Source organism: Miscanthus floridulus, chromosome 3 (assembly GCF_019320115.1).
Source record: "Miscanthus floridulus cultivar M001 chromosome 3, ASM1932011v1, whole genome shotgun sequence".
In the NCBI taxonomy this organism is placed as follows: domain Eukaryota; kingdom Viridiplantae; phylum Streptophyta; class Magnoliopsida; order Poales; family Poaceae; genus Miscanthus; species Miscanthus floridulus.
The window spans coordinates 130,964,433-130,984,477 of NC_089582.1; the positions used below are offsets into that span (position 1 = coordinate 130,964,433).

Here is a 20,045-nt window from a genome sequence, read left to right on the forward strand (position 1 = left end):
TGCATGTTTACTGACAACGTCAACTACAAGAAAAGCAACCCTTTGTCCCCATCTGTCCTTTACCATTTACTGAAAATGCTAATCCCTTCTCACTTTCCATTTAGAACTACTGTCAGTGTCAACTACCTAGACTAATAGTGTTTCTGATGGCCCTTATATGATCTTTGTGGCCATCTCATCATGAAAATTATCTAGAGTATACTGCCCAGTTCTATCCAACCACAACTCATGCTCTTGCTCGACCATTTCTACTAGCCCATACTCCCCATCAGCGACATATTTACCAACCTTAACAACTAATCTAAATGCATTGTCAGGATCAATCCTGACAGAATGAATCAACAACAAAACAACCAACAAGTTAGAAAAAATATCCTACACGGCACGGTTCTAAACAAGTCTACCATTTCTAGTGCAGTCAAATATTGAACTTACCAAATAGGGCACCCGCTAGAATCCATTGCAAGGAGTAGTACTACATAGCACAGATGGAGAAAAATCGAATTAGATCGACGAACCCTAACCCTAATCCTAAAAACACAGTGCAATGCAGACCGCGGATATGGCTCGAAGTAGGCACATACCTTTACTCCTTCGCAAAAGTGCTCGGGGGCGACTGAGATATAGCTCGAGGTGGGGGGCGGGCATCGGTTTACATGGCGGCGGTGGCGACGACGGACGGGCGTTGCACGGAGCAAAGAAAGACGGGAGAGGGAGGGAGAGTGAAGTGGGCCGGGCCGCGCAGGGGAGGATAAAGACGCCAGGGGCAAAAAAAAAAAAAGCCTTTTTATCTGAGCCTGCTAACTCAGATCCGAGCTGAACAGTGAAGCTGACATGTTATGCGAACAAAATTAATAAATGCGTATAGTTTTTCTATCTGCTATTAAAAACATAACGCCAAACCTAAAGCTACTGTTGCAGAAGACGCCGATGGTAAAAAGCTACTGTTGCAGAAGACGCCGATGGTAAAAAGTTAAATATCTCCGTGCGCAACCCGCGCCTGTGTCCTCTCCCCGAGCCAGCCACCAGTACACGCACCACTTCCCCCCACTTCGATCTAGCAATCCCGACCCCGCGCCGACTCGCCGGAACCCTAGCCAGCCGCCGCCATGCCGCCGCGCCGCGGTAGAGGGAAGGGGAGGGGTAGGGCAAAGCCGAGAGCCAAGGCCACCGAGCCCGAGCCCGGGCCCGAGCCCGAGCTAGAGGAAGCCGTCGAGTCCGAGATCGAGGCGGGGGACGCGAAGGCGGAGGAGGAGTCCGCCGCCGAGAGCGAGGACGCGAAGGAAGACGAATCGGAGAGCGACGCCGAGTCCATGGACGCAGAGGCCAACGAGGAGGCCGGCGAGAACGGAGCGGACGAGATGGATGCGGAGCCTGAAGCCAAAGCCGGCGAGGCCAAGGCTGAAGCCGCAGCCACCGAGGCGGAGGCGAAACCTGACGCCTCGGATGCCGAGGATGAAGAGGGCGGTGAGACTGGCTCCGACCGCGAAGCAGATGCAAAGGGTGCTGATCCGAAGGCCAAAGCGGAGGAGTCCGACGGCGAGGATGAGGAGGGAGCTGCCGCCGAGACCGACGGCGAGAGTGAAGAGGAAGCCGCTGAGACGGGCGGCGAGAACGAAGAGGACGGTGGGGACTCCGACACCGAAGGTGATGCTGCGGAATCCCCTCCATCCCCTCCTTCCCGTACTCGCCGCCGTAAGCGAGCGGCCACTCCCGATGATGAAGCAGAGGAGACCCCTACGCCGTCGCGCCGCCGGCGCCGTCGGAAGTCGGGGGAGCGTGGTGACTCTCCGCCGCCACTTCCGGACCACCTCCGCTGCCGTCGCAGCGATGGGAAGAAGTGGCGCTGCTCGGGCCGTGCGCTCCCAACTGTTAGCTTCTGCGAGTACCACTACGCGAGGGCTAACAAGGGCAAGAAGCTACCAGCGGATGGGGAGGTCCTAGCTGTTGCTCTTCAGAGGCAGAAGAACAAGAGGAAGGGCAGGAGGAGCATCAATCCGCCGATGTCCCCTCAGGCAGCCACGACTGACCACCAGACCAGGGATCTCCCGAACGGACTGATGACGATCTCGCCAGGTAGCAGTGGACCTGCAGCACTGTCAAGTCCTGTTACTACAAAGGTTGGTGTAGAAATTCCGGCACCTATACAGCGGTGCTATCGTTCCAAGAATGCTGAGCCATTGCCTGTTGGTCCTGTGAAGGTTACACCCAGCTAATCTTCAATTGTTCATGACTGACAGTTTGATCTTCATTATTTATCTTTCTGTTGGGTCTTTGCTTATCACTGATGTTTGTTTGGGATTAGGTTGTTCCTCGTGCGATGAGTATGACAAAAGCAGCAGCAAGAACATGTCACTGCTGCGGGATAAAGAAGGCAGCGCGTGTTGCCAATTGCAAGAACTGTGATAAGAATTTCTGTAACAGCTGCATTAATAAATGGTTAGTCTTTGATTTGCTTGCCATTGCTTTATTTGCATGCTTAATCAGTGCATCAGGAACGTATGATTAAATTACACACAAAGTTCAAACTTTAAAGTTTTAACTATGTGGTAATGAGAACTTGGTAGATTGCAATTTAGTAATTATATAAGAGATTAGCTCGCTATTTAGCTTGTTATAGTGATTGAAGAGGTGCACCTGGGGGGCTTATGCCTTTTATTGATGTCATCAAATTACTTTCCTGTGTAGTTGTGGATAACCAACTCTAGGTCTGTACTCTGTTAAATTTTGTTAATGATTACAGAGGAGGAAGTAGAGATTGGAGACAGATTTGCTTAGTTTATGAACTATTGTTTCCATGTAGCTGTGCTTATCCTGTGTTTTCCATGCATGTTAAATTATTTTGCATATAACTTCTAACTTGTCATTGTGTATATTGGTTATAATCAATTTCTGATGTATCATGTATGGACCCGTACTGTGCCTGCATTTCCCCCAATCAAATATAATATGGTAATTACTTTGGAGCTATTCTTTTTCTAGTGCTTAAATATCTCTATTTGATGTGATTGGGGATACTGCTAAGGAGATTTAACTTAGATTTATACTTGAAGAGTTTGCATAAATTACTTCTTGCACCATTCTGAATAAAGCAAATGTGGTGCCATGTCAACATAAATGCAATATTTAAGTGGTGCTTTCATTTGATAGATAATCATAGGTTATCCTGCTGTGCAATATCAATGGTTTTTCTCTTCTTTTTTGTGTCTTGAGGATTGTTGTGGGGGGGGGGGATCATACAGAAGGGTTTCCTCAATTTGATACCCCTAGGAACATCTCCAGCTGTCCCAGGCCCCCAATACCTGTGCTGTTTGGTGGGTGAAGTAACCGCCTTTGGTGATGTGTGGCCTGGCTGACCTAGGGTGCATGGGAAACATGCCCATTCCTTTGCTGGTGTCAAGGGTGGTCACCCCACCCTCGAGGTGGTCGCCCTCTTCTTCATCTAACAGAAAAAAGGCCATGCCACAGCTGCGGGCATTGAGGGTGTGGCAGGTCCAGGCCTTGGTACAGCGGGGGTTCCTTGGCAGAGTTGGTGGCCGAAATGAGCCAGCTCAGCTGGGAATGAGAGAAGGGAGAGAACAGGAATGGGAGCTGTGGGGGTGGGGGCGAGGGCGAGGAGGAAAAAAGGGGAAAATAAAAAATGAATTGATCGGTTCATCCGTGATAGGTGGCCTTAATATGTGTCATGTACGGCCGGACCTATACCAGGAAGCGCCGGGCCCGTGACATCAGGCGCGCGGCTGAGCGCGCCCAGCGCGCCACGGACGCGGTCCAGGAGCTGGCCGAGCCAGCTAGTGGCTAAGATAGGCAATAGTTGTTAGTATCCCTAAGACTGAGGAGGGATTAGTTTACTATTTTATCCCATCAAGGATTATTTATTCCCCCTGTAACCGGCACTTTGAAAGGGAAGAGAATTATAAACCAATCTGTCTTCTTCCTCCCAACTCTCAAGCCTAGGTCGCTGAGGGGTATAACCTCGCCCTAGAAGACGGATCGCGGCTACGAACTACGTAGCCGAGGTCCAGCTACCCAAGGGTTCGACGCCCTTGACAACCTGGTATCACGATCCCGACGATCCTCTTCCCGCGCCAATTCGCCACTCCCACCACCAGCCGCCGACCCGCCCACTCCACCTCCGATCCAGCAGCCACCACCTCCGCTCCAGCAGCCATCACCCGCGTCCTCCTGCACCAGCAGCATGGGCGACGATCTGAGGTCCACCGTTGAGTCGCTCGCGAAGGCAGTCCAGAACCTGCAGGCCACCGTCGAGGCCAACGCGACGGCGATCACGGCCCTCTCCACCGATCGCTCGTCATCCTCGGGCTCCAAGCACGCCGAGGGCGTCCCTCCTGTCGATCGTCCTCCCAAATTCCAGAAGATGGATTTCCCGAGGTACGATGGCAAGTCTGATCCGCTGATCTTTCTTAATCGCTGCGAATCCTACTTCCACCAGCAACGGATCATGGAGGAGAAGGTTTGGATGGCCTCCTACAACCTGGAGGACGGGGCCCAGATGTGGTACATCCAAGTCCAAACGGACGAGGGTACTCCATCATGGCGCCGATTCAAGGAGCTCATCAACCTGCGGTACGGGCCGCCCCTGCGGTTCGCGCCTCTCTTCGAGCTCGCCGATTGCCGCCGCACCAGCACCGTCGCCGACTATCAGGATCGGTTCCAGGCGCTGCTGCCCCGGGCCGGCCCCCTCGACGAGGCGCAGCGCGTCCAGCTCTTCACCGGCGGACTACTGCCACCGCTCAGCCTCGACGTGCAGGTGCACAACCCCCAGTCCCTGGCGGCCACGATGAGTTTGGCCCGCCAGCGTGAACTGCGGGAGCAGTTCACGGCGCCTTCGACTACCGTGAGCCGCGCGGGCACCAGGCCGTTGCTCCCGGCCCCAGCCCCACGTCTACTGCTGCCGGCGTCGGCGGCCACCAAGGGCTCCACCTCTCCACCAGCCGCCATCGAGGGCCGGCCGCCGATCAAGCGGCTGACGTCGGCCGAGCAGGAAGAATGTCGCCGTCTCGGCCTCTGCTACAACTGCGACGAGAAGTTCTCCCGCGGCCATAACCGGGTCTGCAAGCGCCTCTTCTTCCTGGACGGCACCGTGGAGGACGACGACACGGAGGAAGCCATCGAGGAGGCGGGCTCTGAGGAGTCGCCCGCTTTCTCCCTGCAGGCCATCGCCGGTGTCCGCCTCAGCGACACCATGCAGGTCCACGTCCAGCTGGGCGCCACTCGCCTCGTCGCGCTTCTGGACTCCGGGTCCACGCACAACTTCATCTCGGACGACGCGGCGCAGCTCACCGGCCTCCCTCTCCAGCTCCGACCACGTCTCACCACCACCGTGGCAAACGGTGAGCGCGTGTCGTGCGTGGGCGTCGCTCGCAGCGCGGCGTTCTCCATCCACGACACGCCATTTCGCGCCGACCTCTACGTCATGCCTCTCGCCGGCTTCGACATGGTCCTAGGGACCCAGTGGCTGGCGACGCTGGGACCCATTGTTTGGGATTTCAGCACCCGCACCGTCTCCTTCTAGCTCGAGGGCCGCGAGCTGTGCTGGAGTGGACTGGCAGGGCCGACCGCGACCAGTGCCCACATGACCACGACCACGACGTCGCTGCTGGACGAGCTGCTCGAGGGCTTCTCCGACCTCTTCGCCGAGCCGAGTGGCCTGCCTCCTCAGACAAGCGACCACCACATCGTCCTCCAGCCCGGGTCCCAGCCGGTGGCCGTGCGCCCCTACCGCTACCCGACCACGCACAAGGATGAACTGGAGCGACAGTGCGCCGCCATGCTTCAGCAAGGGCTCATTCGGCGGAGCTCGTCGGCGTTCTCGTCTCCGGTCCTCGTCAAGAAGGCGGATGGCTCCTGGCGCTTCTGCGTCGACTACCGCGCCCTGAACGCCATCACGGTCAAGGACGCCTTCCTGATCCCGGTGGTCGATGAGCTGCTCGACGAGCTACACGGCGCCAAATTCTTCACCAAGCTCGACCTCCGTTCCGGCTATCAGCCTATCACCAAGTCCGGATGGCGCCCGAGGATATCGCCAAGACCGCTTTCCACACACACGAGGGGTTGTACGAGTTCCTGGTGATGCCGTTTGGCCTCTGCAACGCCCCGGCCACATTCCAGGCGCTGATGAACGACGTCCTTTGCGCCTTCCTCCGCCGGTTCGTTCTCGTATTTTTTGACGACATTCTGATCTACAGTGCATCCTGGGCGGATCACCTTCGCCACCTCCGCGTCGTCCTCTCCGTCCTGCGCCACCACCGCCTCGTCGTCAAGCGATCCAAGTGCGCGTTCGGCGTCACCTCCATCGCCTACCTCGGCCACATCATCTCCGACGCCGGCGTAGCCATGGATCCTGCTAAGGTGCAGGCGGTCCTCGACTGGCCCCAGCCCCGCTCGGCGCGTGCAGTGCGCGGGTTCCTGGGCCTCGCGGGCTACTACCGCAAATTCGTCCACAACTATGGCGCGATCGCGACGCCTCTCACCGCGCTCTTGAAGGAGGGCTTCGTCTGGTCCGAGGAGGCCGCCGTGGCGTTCTCGGCCCTCAAGGCCGCGGTGACATCCGCGCCAGTATTGGCGCTGCCCGACTTCGCCCAGCCGTTCGTCGTCGAGTGCGACGCGTCGACACACGGTTTCGGGGCGGTGCTCATCCAGGACAAGCACCCCATCGCCTACTTCAGCAGGCCGGTTGCTCCTCGCCACCGCTCCCTCGCCGCCTACGAACGGGAGCTCATTGGCCTCGTCCACGCCATCCGCCATTGGCGCCCGTACCTCTGGGGCCGCCGCTTCACGGTGCGGACCGATCACTACAGTCTGAAGTACCTGTTGGACCAGCGGCTTGCCACGATCCCGCAGCATCACTGGGTCGGGAAGCTCCTTGGGTTCGACTTTGCCGTGGAGTACAAGCCGGGCGCCCAGAACACGGTCGCCGATGCGCTGTCTCGCCGAGACACCGAGGACAGCACGGGCGCGGTCTTGGCGTTGTCTGCGCCACGTTTCGACTTCATCGACCGCCTTCGTCAAGCACAGGCTGTGGATCCGGCTCTCGTTGCCCTTCGGGACGAGATCGTCGCAGGCACCCGCGTGGCGCCCTGGGCCGTCCATGACGGCTTGGTCACCTACGACGGTCGCCTCTACATCGCCCCGTCCTCGCCACTCCTCCTGGAGATCGTCGCCGCAATCCATGAGGACGGCCACGAGGGTGTCCAGCGCACGCTTCATCGTCTCCGCCGTGACTTCCACTTCCCCAACATGCGCCATCACGTGCAGGACTTTGTTCGTGCCTGTGCCACTGCCAGCGGTACAAGTCAGAGCACCTCCACCCGGCGGGACTCCTTCTGCCGCTGCCCGTGCCGACGGCAGTGTGGACGGACATTGGGCTCGACTTCGTGGAAGCTTTGCCCAAAGTTCGGGGCAAATCCGTCATCCTCACCGTGGTGGATCGTTTCAGCAAGTATTGTCATTTTATTCCACTGGCTCATCCATATTCTGCAGAGTCCATCGCTCAGGCTTTCTTCGCCGACATCGTCCGCCTCCATGGGGTGCCGCAGTCCATGGTGTCCGATCGGGACCCCATCTTCACCTCGACGTTTTGGCGCGAGTTGATGCGGCTCATGGGGGCCAAGCTGCACATGACGGCGGCCTTCCACCCACAGTCGGATGGCCAAACTGAGGCTGCCAATCGCGTCATCACCATGTACCTTCGCTGTTTCACAGGTGATCGTCCTCGTCAATGGCTTAGGTGGCTCCCTTGGGCGGAGTTCGTCTACAACACGGCGTACCAGACCTCCCTCCGTGACACGCCCTTCCGCATCGTCTACGGCTGTGATCCCCCGACCATCCGCTCTTATGAGCCTGGGGAAACGCGGGTTGCTGCTGTGGCCAAGACTATGGCCGAGCGCGAGGAGTTCCTCCAGGACGTTCGTTTCCGGCTGGAACAGGCACAGGCGGTCCAGAAGCGGCACTACGACAAGCAGCACCGCGCGGTGGCTTACGCCGTGGGCGACTGGGTGCTGCTGCGCCTCCGTCATCGCCCCATCGCGTCCCTTCCCGACGCCGCGACAGGGAAACTGACACCTCGCTTCTTCGGCCCCTATCAGGTCACCGAGATCATCAACGCCGTCGCCGTTCGTGTTGCACTTCCGCCTCGAGCTCGGGTCCACGACGTCTTCCACGTCGGGCTCCTGAAGAAATGGGTGAGTCCCCCTCCAGCAGCTCCTCCGCCGCTCCCGGTCATCCACAATGGCGCTACGGTTCCGGAACCGGACAGCGTCGTCCGCACTCGCCTGGCACGCGGCGTGCGCCAGGTCCTCGTCCGTTGGAAGGGCGAGCCGGCTTCTTCAGCTACTTGGGAGGACTGGGACTCCTTCGGCGAGCGCTTTCCTGTGTTCCAGCTCGAGGACGAGCTGGTACAGGAGGAGGGGAGAGATGTCATGTACGGCCGGACCTATACCAGGAAGCGCCGGGCCCGTGACATCAGGCGAGCGGCTGAGCGCGCCCAGCGCGCCACGGACGCGGTCCAGGAGCTGGCCGAGCCAGCTAGTGGCTAAGATAGGCAATAGTTGTTAGTATCCCTAAGATTGAGGAGGGATTAGTTTACTATTTTATCCCATCAAGGATTATTTATTCCCCTTGTAACCGGCACTTTGAAAGGGAAGAGAATTATAAACCAATCTGTCTTCTTCCTCCCAACTCTCAAGCCTAGGTCGCTGAGGGGTATAACCTCGCCCTAGAAGACGGATCGCGGCTACGAACTACGTAGCCGAGGTCTAGCTACCCAAGGGTTCGACGCCCTTGACAATATGTCAGGGTGCTGACTTATTGGTAGTCTGCTGCAGCAGTGTCCCTGATATTGCTGATAATGTTATTGGCGCTCCCCCAATAACCGGGAGCTAACAGTTCAATTTCCTAAAAATTTAAACAGAGTTCTACTCTAAATTATGACACTGAAGTGGCAAACATGCCTCAACTAAAGAAGTATGGACACTCTACATATTGAAGGTTCTAACTTGTTTATTTTTATGTTCCCATACTATGGCTGCTCATGTGCATAAACAGATAGACTACAGATGGCTGTTTGATATTACCATGTTAGGTTTTAGTACTAGTTTAACATACTTGTAACTCTAGATTGGAAGGACTCAGTGTATTTTAAGATCACACCTCCTTATTCAAATTAGTTCGTGAACATGTATGTGACTGTTCTGTTGCTACTCAGTTAGGAAAAGTTTTGCAGGAGACCGCACTAGGAACTAAATCCTATGAATTAATATCCCTCCTGTCCAACATGCCCTTAGGGAGCTTGGAGTGTTTAGAAAACATTATTGAAGTTAGTTATTGAAATGACAGCTTTATCTTCTGTACATTGCATTTATGTGAACTGATTTGTCATCTTTGTTCTTGACTGTTCATACATGAATGCATTCATACTGATTTTATGTATTTTTCCAAGGAATACCTACAATAACTTGTCTGCTGTAACTTAGCTAATTGTGGTGGATGCTTGTGTCAGAGTTAGAAGTGTCGAGTTGCATTACAATAAAGTGAGTTAATCAAATATTAGGAGATATCATTAATTGCAGTAACAATGCTACTTGATTGCTGAACATTCTTAGTTGAGAAGTGCAAACTGATGAATAATCGCTGAACTTAGATTTGAGATAACCTATGGAAATTACATAAGTACCAACACATTAAATTTGAGATGCATTATTTGATTTATTTGGAGTTTTGGAACAAATGATTCAGTAATTCATTTTGGGTTTGACATGGATTATCTGATTTTATGTCAGGAGATTGTTAATTAGATCTCAAAACCTTGATATGCCTATGTGTGCTTTGGTTCTAGTAAATCTTGGCCCTGACTGTTAGTACACTGCACCCTGCAGGTATTCTAAGTTGTCCAGGAAGGATATAAAGGCTCGTTGTCCAGCTTGCCGTGGTCTCTGCAATTGTAAACAATGCAGCCTTGGTCATACCAAGGGTGCTACGAATAAGGTGATCTTTCTTCCACTCAGCGTAAAGCAATTGAAATGGTATTTTATTGTTGTATTTATTTTTTTGGTTTTATGACTTGGATCTCCAGGAACCGCCAAGTGGTGAAAGGAAGATACTCAGCATAAAAATTTCCAACCATCAATTTTACAAGCTTTTACCTGTAAAACTTGACCAGGAGCAGCTTGATGAGTTGGAATTAGAAGCTAAAATACAAGGTTTGTTTGTACTTTTTAAAAATCTGAAGCTATGTGGTTCTTTTGTAATCTAATTGTCTACTCTTAATTAGGAACAAAAATATCTAATGTCCGCGTCCAGGTTGCTGAAAATGGTCAGAATGAGTCACTCTACTGGTAAGCTCTAATCTCTTATGTCGCCATCAGCTACTATGTCGTCATCAGCTACATATAAGCTAGTAACTCTCAGTTCAATAAGTTTTCATCCTTCACTTATTTGAGACAGAATAAAGTGTAACTGGGTCCTTGCTTTTGAGTGGCTCACTTTAACTGGGTCCATAAACTCTTAAAAATGAGGATTTAGGTCCTCTTTTTAAGTGGTTCACTCTAGAGCAACCAATTTAAATGTATTATTACCTGGATCCTCACTGAGACTGAACCTAGATGAGAACCTGGAAAAAGTTTAAGGACTGTGGGTGTTTACTCTTATACTTGTGGTGAGCATAAAATAAATCAATCCTGTAAGTGCACATATAGTTAGATATTTCTTTGGTCAGGCAAACGTTAATCTGCATATTAATGGTTGTCTTGTCACTAGTTTAGTACCAATACTGTTCCAATTTTGTCAGTTATTTTCACATGTTCAAATATTTATGTCGTATAAACAAGTCGACGCTGTTACCTTGCCTATTACCTAACAATAGGTGTGCTAAAAGGATTATGGTACCCTTATGATTCTTTTGCATTGAAGCATCTACATTGATCATCCTAGAGAGAGTTCAGTTTTCTTTTTTCATTTTACGGTTTAGCTTTTTTCTTAGCTATTCTAATACGCATTTTGGTAGTGTGGTTATGCTGCCTTTTGATGTATTTGTCAACTGCTATTTTCTGTTGCAATTTCTCATTTAACCAGAGATCTTGTTGAATGTTTTCTGAAAGCAGTAATAACTGTAAGCTCTCTATGAGCCAATTCTTGAGATGCTGCCCAACATGCCCTTTCAAGCTGTGCCTAAGTTGCTGTCAGAAGATACGTGAAGGAAACATGTCGGACAGCACACCCGAAGATAAATTCAAGAACCGGCTGCTTCAACAAGAGTCTGTCCATGAGGATGGCAGCATTACTTGCCCTTCGATTGAGCTGGGTGGCTGCGGTGACGCCATGCTGAACCTGATATACGCATCTCCATCTAGCCAGTCTGAAGAGCTCAGTTCAGATTGTGAGCTAGATGCTGCAGGCAATCATTCTGGAGTGAAGGATGCTCAGGTTCATGGCTCACCTGTACCTGAGAGTAATGGAAGATTATCGGCAGCTGCCCAGACAGAAACAATGTCCACATAGTCTCTGAAGATGCAGTTCGTGTTGGCTCATCTTTCAGGTGGGAGCGCAAGCTGACTTGTTCATTACCATGAAGCCTGAAGATGTGTATGATATGGTCAGACTTTGGTAGAGGGTAGTTTGCCTGATTAGGTTGCTTGTTTAGCGTCGGCCTATATGGCCATTGATTTTAGGCCTGTGACCTGTGGATAATCTTTAATTGTTGTGTTGTTCATCTTTGATCCGGGAGTCATTATGTTAAACATCGTTGTACATATGGTTATGGCTTTATTTTTTACACTACCGAGAGGCGAGAGCTGATGGAATGGTTGTATTGCCGTTCGTTTAAGGGATTACCTCGCTATTTGTATGTGCGTTACCATCAGTATTCAGTAGCACTTAGATCGTAAATGTTGTCATGTGAGGCTAGTTTCGTGTTCTGCCATTGGCCCTTGCGGCTCGATGGTGAAAGCATTAATAAGAGGCAGTACTACTGCCACCGCATTACAGTTGATTACAATGTTAATTCAATACATAGCTTGAACAATCTACCACATCGTACAAACATAAGCACCAACGCATTCCAATCGATTCACCAACGCATGAAGCAGGTGCACCCGCCGCGATCGTCTCCTGCACCGAGTTTCACCCGCAGTGGCGTCATGAACACACTTACACACACATGGCCTTCTGATGGAGGCATGGAGCACTTCCACCTGCGGTGCCCACAGCCTGACCAAGGGGCTCGCACCACCCACAGCCACAGGAACCGGTGGCTTGGCCACGATGGAGCCCTCGAAAGAACGGCGGAGGGAGAGAGCGTGACGCGATGGATTTTTGGAAGAACGGCAGAGGGAGAACAAACGGATGAGTAGTGATAGGGTTAAAATTATTTTTATTTGATACTGGTGTTTTTAACCACATTTTTTTTGACTTTCTATCTCCATATTCCAAACTACTTTCTGTAACCGTATTTTGTATTTCTCTGTTTTCTCCCTTCATTTCTATTTTATTCCTGTGATTCTTACTTTCTCTGCCCATTAAATATCTAGAGTTATCTTAAATCAATTTTTTAAGTCTTGGCGCTCTTTTTTAGCTCTACGGTCATATTGCTCTTGGGTTCTCTTCAGTAGCACCTACTACCCTTAATAAACAGTAATTCTAGCCTTCTACATTTGTTTTAAATTATTTGTCATTTTCACCTTTCAGTGCACCTTTTATCTTTTCTCAATATATCTATTTCTATCATTTTCATTTTCTGTTCACCACACCTTTTTTAGTTTTTAATTCCCGTGCATAGAGCTAAAATGATAAAGGGATTAAGTGGTACGTACTATTGTCATGTGAGAGCGGTTTTCATTTGTGTTTTGGGGTGACCAGGGGCGGGGACAGATCTAGCGGTGGGGCAGGGAGGGGCTCAAGCCCCCTTACCACCGTTGATCCCATGGAGCCCTCCAAGAATTTTTGTCATGATTGCTTTAAGGAAGAGAGGCTGGAGGTTGAAGAAGAACTCTTACCCTCCCTGACTACGTCCATAAGCAGAATCCACTAGTAGAACCGGAGCGAAAGAGTACCCGTACACTGCCGTCCACTGCCTTCTGTGCGCCGGCCCTTTGTCGCCCCCACCGGATTGCATTGAAATTTAAATACACAATACTGTACTCCACACAATGCAAACAAAACAATCCACACAATCTCGCAAAAGAAAATCCACACAATGCAAATACACAATTGTCCTGTTCGCTTGGCTGATAAGCCATGACTGAAAGTACTGTTGGCTGATTTGTTGTGAGAGAAAAATACTGTTCGTTGGCTAAAAAAGTACGGCTTATAAGCCAAGCGAACAGGGCGAATGTAAATACATAACCCAATCACCTACACTACTACAGAACTGACATGTAGTCCCGGTTGGGAACTGGTTTTAGTCCCGGTTTCCCAACCGGGACCAGCGTTCCGGGACTAAAGGTGGTGTTCTTTAGTCCCGGTTTGCCACAACCGGGACTAAAGATCCTTCCAGCTTTAAAAAAAATAATGCCTCCCACCGCTGCGCCCTGTGAGATTCGAACCCAGGACCTCATGCACTGCCTCGCGCGGAGCTTTCCACCCCACCTACACAACACATGTGACAATAGATGGGATGCTTTCCTTTTGAACTAACCCATCGGAGGACCTTTAGTCCCGGTTGGTGTTACCAACCGGGACTAAAGGGTCCTTTAGTCCGAGTTGGTGTTACCAACCGGGACTAAAGGGTCTACCTTTAGTCCCGGTTGGTATTACCAACCGGGACTAAAGGTTGGAGGACTTTTAGTCCCGGTTGGTGGCTCCAACCAGGAGTAAAGAAACCTTTAGTCCCGGTTGGTATTACCAACCGGGACTAAAGGAACCTTTAGTCCCGGGGGCAAAAAATATCGAGGCTAATGCCAAATTGGGACATCGTTCTAAAGTCTGTTCTGTAGTAGTGCTAGGTATATATATCCCCTATACCAGAAACATGTCCTCCTCAGACCAGCAGCGAACCTGCTAGGATGCGAAGCGGGGACCTGAGCACCTCGATGATGATAGCGATCACCTTGCTGGCAGCCGCGTCGTGTGGCCGTGGGCGCCAAGTCGATCGCTGTGACCGTGGGCACCGTGTCAAGCCCTGCTTCTCCGACAAGCCTAGCCCCTAGACGCCACGATGATCGAGCCCTTTCTTTTGACCTTGTGCGCCTATCGTCTCGGTTTCCTTTTTCCTGCACTTTGTGTACGTTTCTGCCTGAGCCGTTGTGCCTTCGCGCCGGCGCGATGCATGCCGATGTGTCTATTTTTGGGAATAAATGGGTTCTAGGAGGTCTGCTTAGCACTGTTCGCTGTGCCTTTAAGCCGGCTGGTTGCGGAATGGGATAGCACGATCGGACGCAGGTTCACCGCCGCGACCGTGATGTGCTAACAGTACGGTTTTTGGGTTGTCTTGCCACGTTCAGTGAACTGCTGTGTCCGGCACCACCATTCGTGTGGGCGGATGTAAGCTGTGAAAGCGCAGAAGGGACCGGCAAGGCGACTCACTGTGTGGGCACGTTGGTTCACCAGGAGGATTGATTTGTACGGCACCACCTATCATGTGGGCGGATGTAAGCTAGGAGAAACACAGCAGAAAACACCCTTTTCTTATGTGTGGGTTGGGTACCGTTTTCTTGTGGACATACGTGCATCGCCTAGATGCGCCATTGGCCAGGGGCCTATGCCCCCCTAATGTTGCAGCAAAAAAATTAAGCCCCCAAATGCAACGCATGGAGTAACATATATATTCCGTTTTTGATATGCGAAAAAACTTAAACTCATGTAATTTCGTCATTGCTATCTAGTAATGAAATTTGGTTTTTACCCTTGTACAAAAAAATATATAACAAGTAGAATGATATACTAAGGGCGCGTTTGGATCCTGAGGGCAGCCAGGATTGAGCGAGCCAGCAAGGCTCCTTCAGTCATGCTAGGCGCGTGCGAGGAGGCCTTGTTTGGTTCATGGTATACTGTGAGCTTGGTGTAGTAGGGCTGTTAGTTATGGTCCCATAATGCACAGGTGTTAGAACGATGTGAGCCTCTCAAGTCTCAAGTACACCTTCCAGGCACTCGTGCGTGCACCGAGTCAATCAGGCTCCGAGGAAACGCGGAAAAATTTCGTATCCGAAGCCAGTCTGAGGGGCGCCTCTTGCATGTGGCAGGCCAAGCCTGAGTACCCACCCAGCCAACCAATCAAGCGTCACCTGCATCTGGCTGACCTGTCGAGGCTGCATGCAGGAAACCAAGGGCGTGTTTGATTTCATGCACCTGGTCGCCCTGGCCAGCTGGCCTGGCAGCCAGAGCCGGTCCAAATGATACAAGTGCCTGTATTTGATTGCCTGTTCATGCAGAGCCGAGCTCAGATGAGAACATGTTTGTTTACGTTACCCCCAATCATCATCTTTGGCATTTCATCGAACAAATGCAGGGCGAGCGCCATGGCGAACGCGGACGCACCCACCTCGGTCTCGCGGCGCCGACGGGACGCCAGCTGGGACCATACATACGCCGACAGCGCTACCAGCAGGTGGCCGGGGCGGATGAAGCCTTTGCCAGGCGCTGGAGACTGTCGTCCTGCCGAGCACCAGGTGCCAGCTTCACCGGTGGCGCCGCCACCGCTTCCAGGGAGGGACCGGCTGACGACGTGACCAGGGCGGAAGCCATCGGTGGTAGCCTCCGATTCATAGACGACGTCGTCGTCCCGGGTCCTCGATAACACCATGGCCTCCGCATCAGCTTGCCGGCCCCCTCCCAGCCGCCATGGCCGTCCATCTCTCGCCACCGTCGCTCCCCAGCCCTGATGCCTACTTCCCTCTCCTGAATCTCTGGCGGGTCTCCATTTCAATCAAATCCCTACAGCAGACGCGCCGCGCGAGAGCAGGTAGTGCATGGCAGATCGACGGGAGCAGAGCGGGACTGGGTGGAGCGGAGAGAAGAGAGGAGAGGACGGGGCGGAACTTCCATGGATGGCTGAAAAAGAGGGTGAATAGCCTATAAAATTTTTTATAAACACACTAGAACAAGTGGTTAATAATTTAAAAAGCAAAATGTAATTTTGCTCTAGCTCTAAAGGGTTGCAAGCCACCTATCCAACAATTCTAGTTGCTATGATCACTAAGCACAAACAAACGCTATGTCACTGCTCACTAAGAGCTCTCAAACACTCTACACTAAAGAGCTCTACTAAGTGATACTAAACTAGCAAGCAAGACAAGCTCTCAAAACTAATTACACTAAAGAGCTTGTTACAACTAGTTTGTAAATAAGTAAAGGAGTGAGTAGAGTGATTATACTGCCATGTCGAGGGATGAACCAATCACAAGACGTAGACAATTCAATCACATGGAGAAATCCAATCACACAAGCGTCACAAGATTTTTCTCTCGAGCTTCACGTGCTTGCCGGCACGTTAGTCCTCGTTGTGTCGAACCTTGTCCATGCAATTGGACACCGCAAGAACATACTCACAAGCGAGGTAGCTCAATGATACAAGCAATTTACTAGAGTTGCCTTTGGCGCTCCGTCGGAGAAGGCACAAGACCCCTCACAAGCAATCGATCGAGTCCGGAGACAATCACCAACTCCGCTCAACGATCCTCCAATCATCGGGACATCTAGGTGTCGGCAAACACCAAGAGTAACAAGCTCACAACCAGTCCAAATCACCCAACTAGTGCCACAAGATGATGCAACTCAATGCAATGCACTAGAGGCTCTCCGAACTCACTCAAGATGATAAAATCAAGTGATCAAGTGAGTGCAGTGTGTTGCTCAACTTCTAAAGGGTGTGCACAAGTGTATGAGGTGTCAAGAGAGTAGCCAAGGCCATCCACACTCTCTATTTATAGCCACATAAGTAAATAGAGCCGTTATACCCTTTGGAGCTATTTGCGTGGGGGCACCGGACACGACGGTGGCACACCGCCCCTGGGGTGGCGGTGCCCCAATGGTCACTTCCCAATGGCTAGAAAACTAGCCGTCGGACATGGCATGGCGGTGGCACCGCCATAGGAGTTGCGGTGACCATCCCAGCCAAGTCCCCAAAACCGTCCCTCTCTGGAAAAATAGGGCGGTGCACTGCCATCACCCTGACGATGACCATGGCAGTGACCTCCCTCTCTGCGCCTGTCTCTGTAGAAAAACGGCGGTGGCACCGGACAGCCCATGGAGGTGGCCAGGCGGTGCACCACCCCAAACTAGCCTCTCTCGGCCCTTCTCTGTCGAGCCCAGGTGGGCACCGCCCTAGGGGGCGGTGCCACCTAGGCACCTCCCCTTGCTCACCTTGTTGCAAACTTTTGAGCGATTCGATCCACGTCAACTCGAGCTACTCCCCACAAACGATGCTAACTCTCAAAGTGTTTTCTCAAAATATATTAAAGTCAAGTTAGCAATTGTTAAAACATTTTAGATAAATATTTTTGCTTGCTCTCCGATGTGCACTAGGTCTAAATGCAATGCATGAAGTCCAATACCTAGTGGCACTAGATGACCGAATTGTCTAGTTAAGAACCCCTCTTAATAGTATGATCATCTATCCTAAATATGATCACACTCTCCAAAGTGTCTTGATCACGGAAACAAAACCCCTATTTATACCTTTGTCTTGATCTCCATAGGGTTTGTTTTTCTCTTTCTTCTTTTCCACGTTGAGCACTTGATCATCATCACATGTGGTCATGCTCATCATTTCATGTGATCAACATCACCATTTGAGTGCCATCATGCTCCTTACTTGGATTGCACCGACCTAGCTCATATCGTGGCTCATGACAAAGGTTAGTGCTAGGTTTCATCAATTATCCAAAACCAAATTAGGGCTTTCAATCTCCCCCTTTTTGGTAATTGATGACAACCTATTTACAAAGATATCCAATAGAATCTTTTTGGATTCATGTTGCTTTCCCAAGCATATTACCACGAGTAAAGATTATAGACAAGTTTCATCAACCCAGTTTGGTAGTATTAGCTCCCCCTACATATGTGCTAAGAGTTTAGATTTGAAAGCTTGCACATATGCATGGATTAGAAGTTTGGGAGAGTAATAGCTAACAAGTGATGCTATGATGTAAAGAATGGACCTTTGAAGCGTGATACCAATTGGAGTTGCCAAAATACACCATCCTTAGCACCATTAGTAACTAGATATTCAGAAAAACTAAAAAACTCCGTGAGATCAATCATTATATGAAAGGGTCTAGTTTTTACATGATAGGCACAAGTCTAGTTACTCTTTCTATGCATGCTAGTTTTCATTTTATCAATCATTTTCTATAATCTAGCATACACCACACAAGCATGGATATGGAATTTAAAACTTGTGCCATGCAAGCAAACATATGTAAATGCACATACAAATGCAACAAACAAGTTTATGAGCTTGCTCCCCCTACTTGTGTGCTTCAAATTTTAATTAATTGATCCCCTTACAATGTCATTTCATTTGTTTGCTCCCCCTATCTTTGCTATCTTTGTGAATTTCTCTCCCTCTTTGTTAATAATTAGCACAAAAGGTGAGCTCAAATTTTAGATAGGTTGGGGTGAAACCATGTGAAGGGAGGATCATTTTTCCAATTTGGTTCAATCTAGATTACTTGCAAAAGATATTTAACTTGGTTTGATCCAAGGGCAAGCTTCTCACACCTTCAAATAAGGGTTATCATGCACAATGTTGAGTTAAACACTTATAGCTTATTTTCTAGATTAAACACTATGTTCACAAGCCCACAAACATGTCATATGCTACCACTTGATCATTTCAAGCATAGAAGCAATAGTGGTACCATACAAACATCAAATTCATTTGATTTTCATGAATGAGCCTAGGACATGATAGGAATGATTGGATGCATTAAACAAGTCTTTAGCAATGGATGAATGACATGTCAATCAACTTTTGCTTTGCTCGAAGGAGAGGCATGTCATACAATGGGGGTGCATCAATACATATTTGAGAAGTCAAGTATGTTCAATTCATTCCTTAGCTTGCAAAACCTCTTCTCATCAAGTGGCTTGGTGAAGATATCGGCAAGTTAATCATCGGTGCCCACACTCTCAATGCAAATGTTTCCTTTTTGTTGGTGATCTCTAATGGAATGATGGCGGACATCTATGTGCTTTGTTCTTGAATGTTGAACTGGGTTATTGGTGAACTTCATGGCACTCTCATTGTCACAAAGCAAAGGTACTTTCTTGAACTTTATTCCAAAGTCATTCAAAGTGGTCTTCATCCAAAGTAATTGAGCACAATAACTACCGACCGAAATATACTCCGCTTCGGTGGTTGAAAGTGCTATACTATTTTGCTTCTTTGATGATCAAGACATAAGCGATCTTCCCAAGAGTTGATATGTGCCCGATGTGCTCTTTCTCTCAACTTTGCATCCTGCATAATCTAAATCAGAATATCCAATAAGCTCAAACCTTGCACCTTTAGGATACCACTATCCAACATTTTGTATATGATTCAAGTACCTCAATATTCTCTTTGTTGCTTTCAAATGACTTTCTCTTGGTGAGGCTTGAAATCTTGCACATATGCATACACTAAACATCACATCCAGCCTTGATGCAGTCACATAGAGTAGGCTTCCAATCATAGACCGATACATCTTTTGATCCACCATGTTGCCACTTGTATCACTATCTAAGTTTTTATTTGTCCCCATAAGTGTATTAATGGCCTTTGCATCTTCCATACCAAACTTCTTGAGCATGTCTTTGATGTACTTGCCTTGACTAACAAATATACCATTCTTCAATTGCTTGATTTGAAGACCAAGGAAGTAACTAAGCTCTCCAATCATGGACATCTCAAACTCATTAGCCATCATCTTTCCAAACTCCTCACAATAATCTTGATTTGTTTATCCAAATATGATGTTATCAATATATATTTGTAACACAAACAAGTCATTACCTATCTTCTTGGTGAAGAGAGTGGTGTCAACCTTACCCATTCTGAATCCTTTAGTGAGCAAGAAATCTCTCAATCTCTCATACCATGCTCTAGGTGC

At 50.0% G+C, this 20,045-nt stretch overlaps 1 protein-coding gene across 2 annotated transcripts; it reads left to right on the top strand.

The window, feature by feature from the left end:
- The first annotated feature begins 988 nt into the window (after nucleotides 1-988).
- On the top strand, nucleotides 989-11,733 carry LOC136542452 (E3 ubiquitin-protein ligase JMJ24-like). Of its 2 annotated transcripts, none has more exons than XM_066534882.1 (6): nucleotides 989-2,120; nucleotides 2,306-2,439; nucleotides 9,897-10,005; nucleotides 10,094-10,220; nucleotides 10,292-10,355; nucleotides 11,121-11,733. In XM_066534882.1, exons 1-6 carry the CDS (start codon nucleotides 1,110-1,112, stop codon nucleotides 11,515-11,517), a joined length of 1,842 nt encoding a protein of 613 aa, XP_066390979.1. In that variant the 5' UTR covers nucleotides 989-1,109; the 3' UTR covers nucleotides 11,518-11,733. The 2 variants fall into 2 exon arrangements, with proteins under 2 accessions (XP_066390979.1, XP_066390977.1); XM_066534880.1 differs by having other exon boundaries at nucleotides 991-2,201.
- Nucleotides 11,734-20,045: the final 8,312 nt, after the last annotated feature.

What these genes read in the sequence shown, in the direction of transcription:
- LOC136542452 (XM_066534880.1), top strand. Translation starts at nt 1,110, where the DNA reads ATGCCGCCGCGCCGCGGTAGAGGGAAGGGGAGGGGTAGGGCAAAGCCG. An exon ending in AACAGCTGCATTAATAAATG is followed by an intron (nt 2,440 to 9,896) that starts GTTAGTCTTTGA and finishes TGCACCCTGCAG; the next exon opens with GTATTCTAAGTTGTCCAGGA. An exon ending in CCAAGGGTGCTACGAATAAG is followed by an intron (nt 10,006 to 10,093) that starts GTGATCTTTCTT and finishes TTGGATCTCCAG; the next exon opens with GAACCGCCAAGTGGTGAAAG.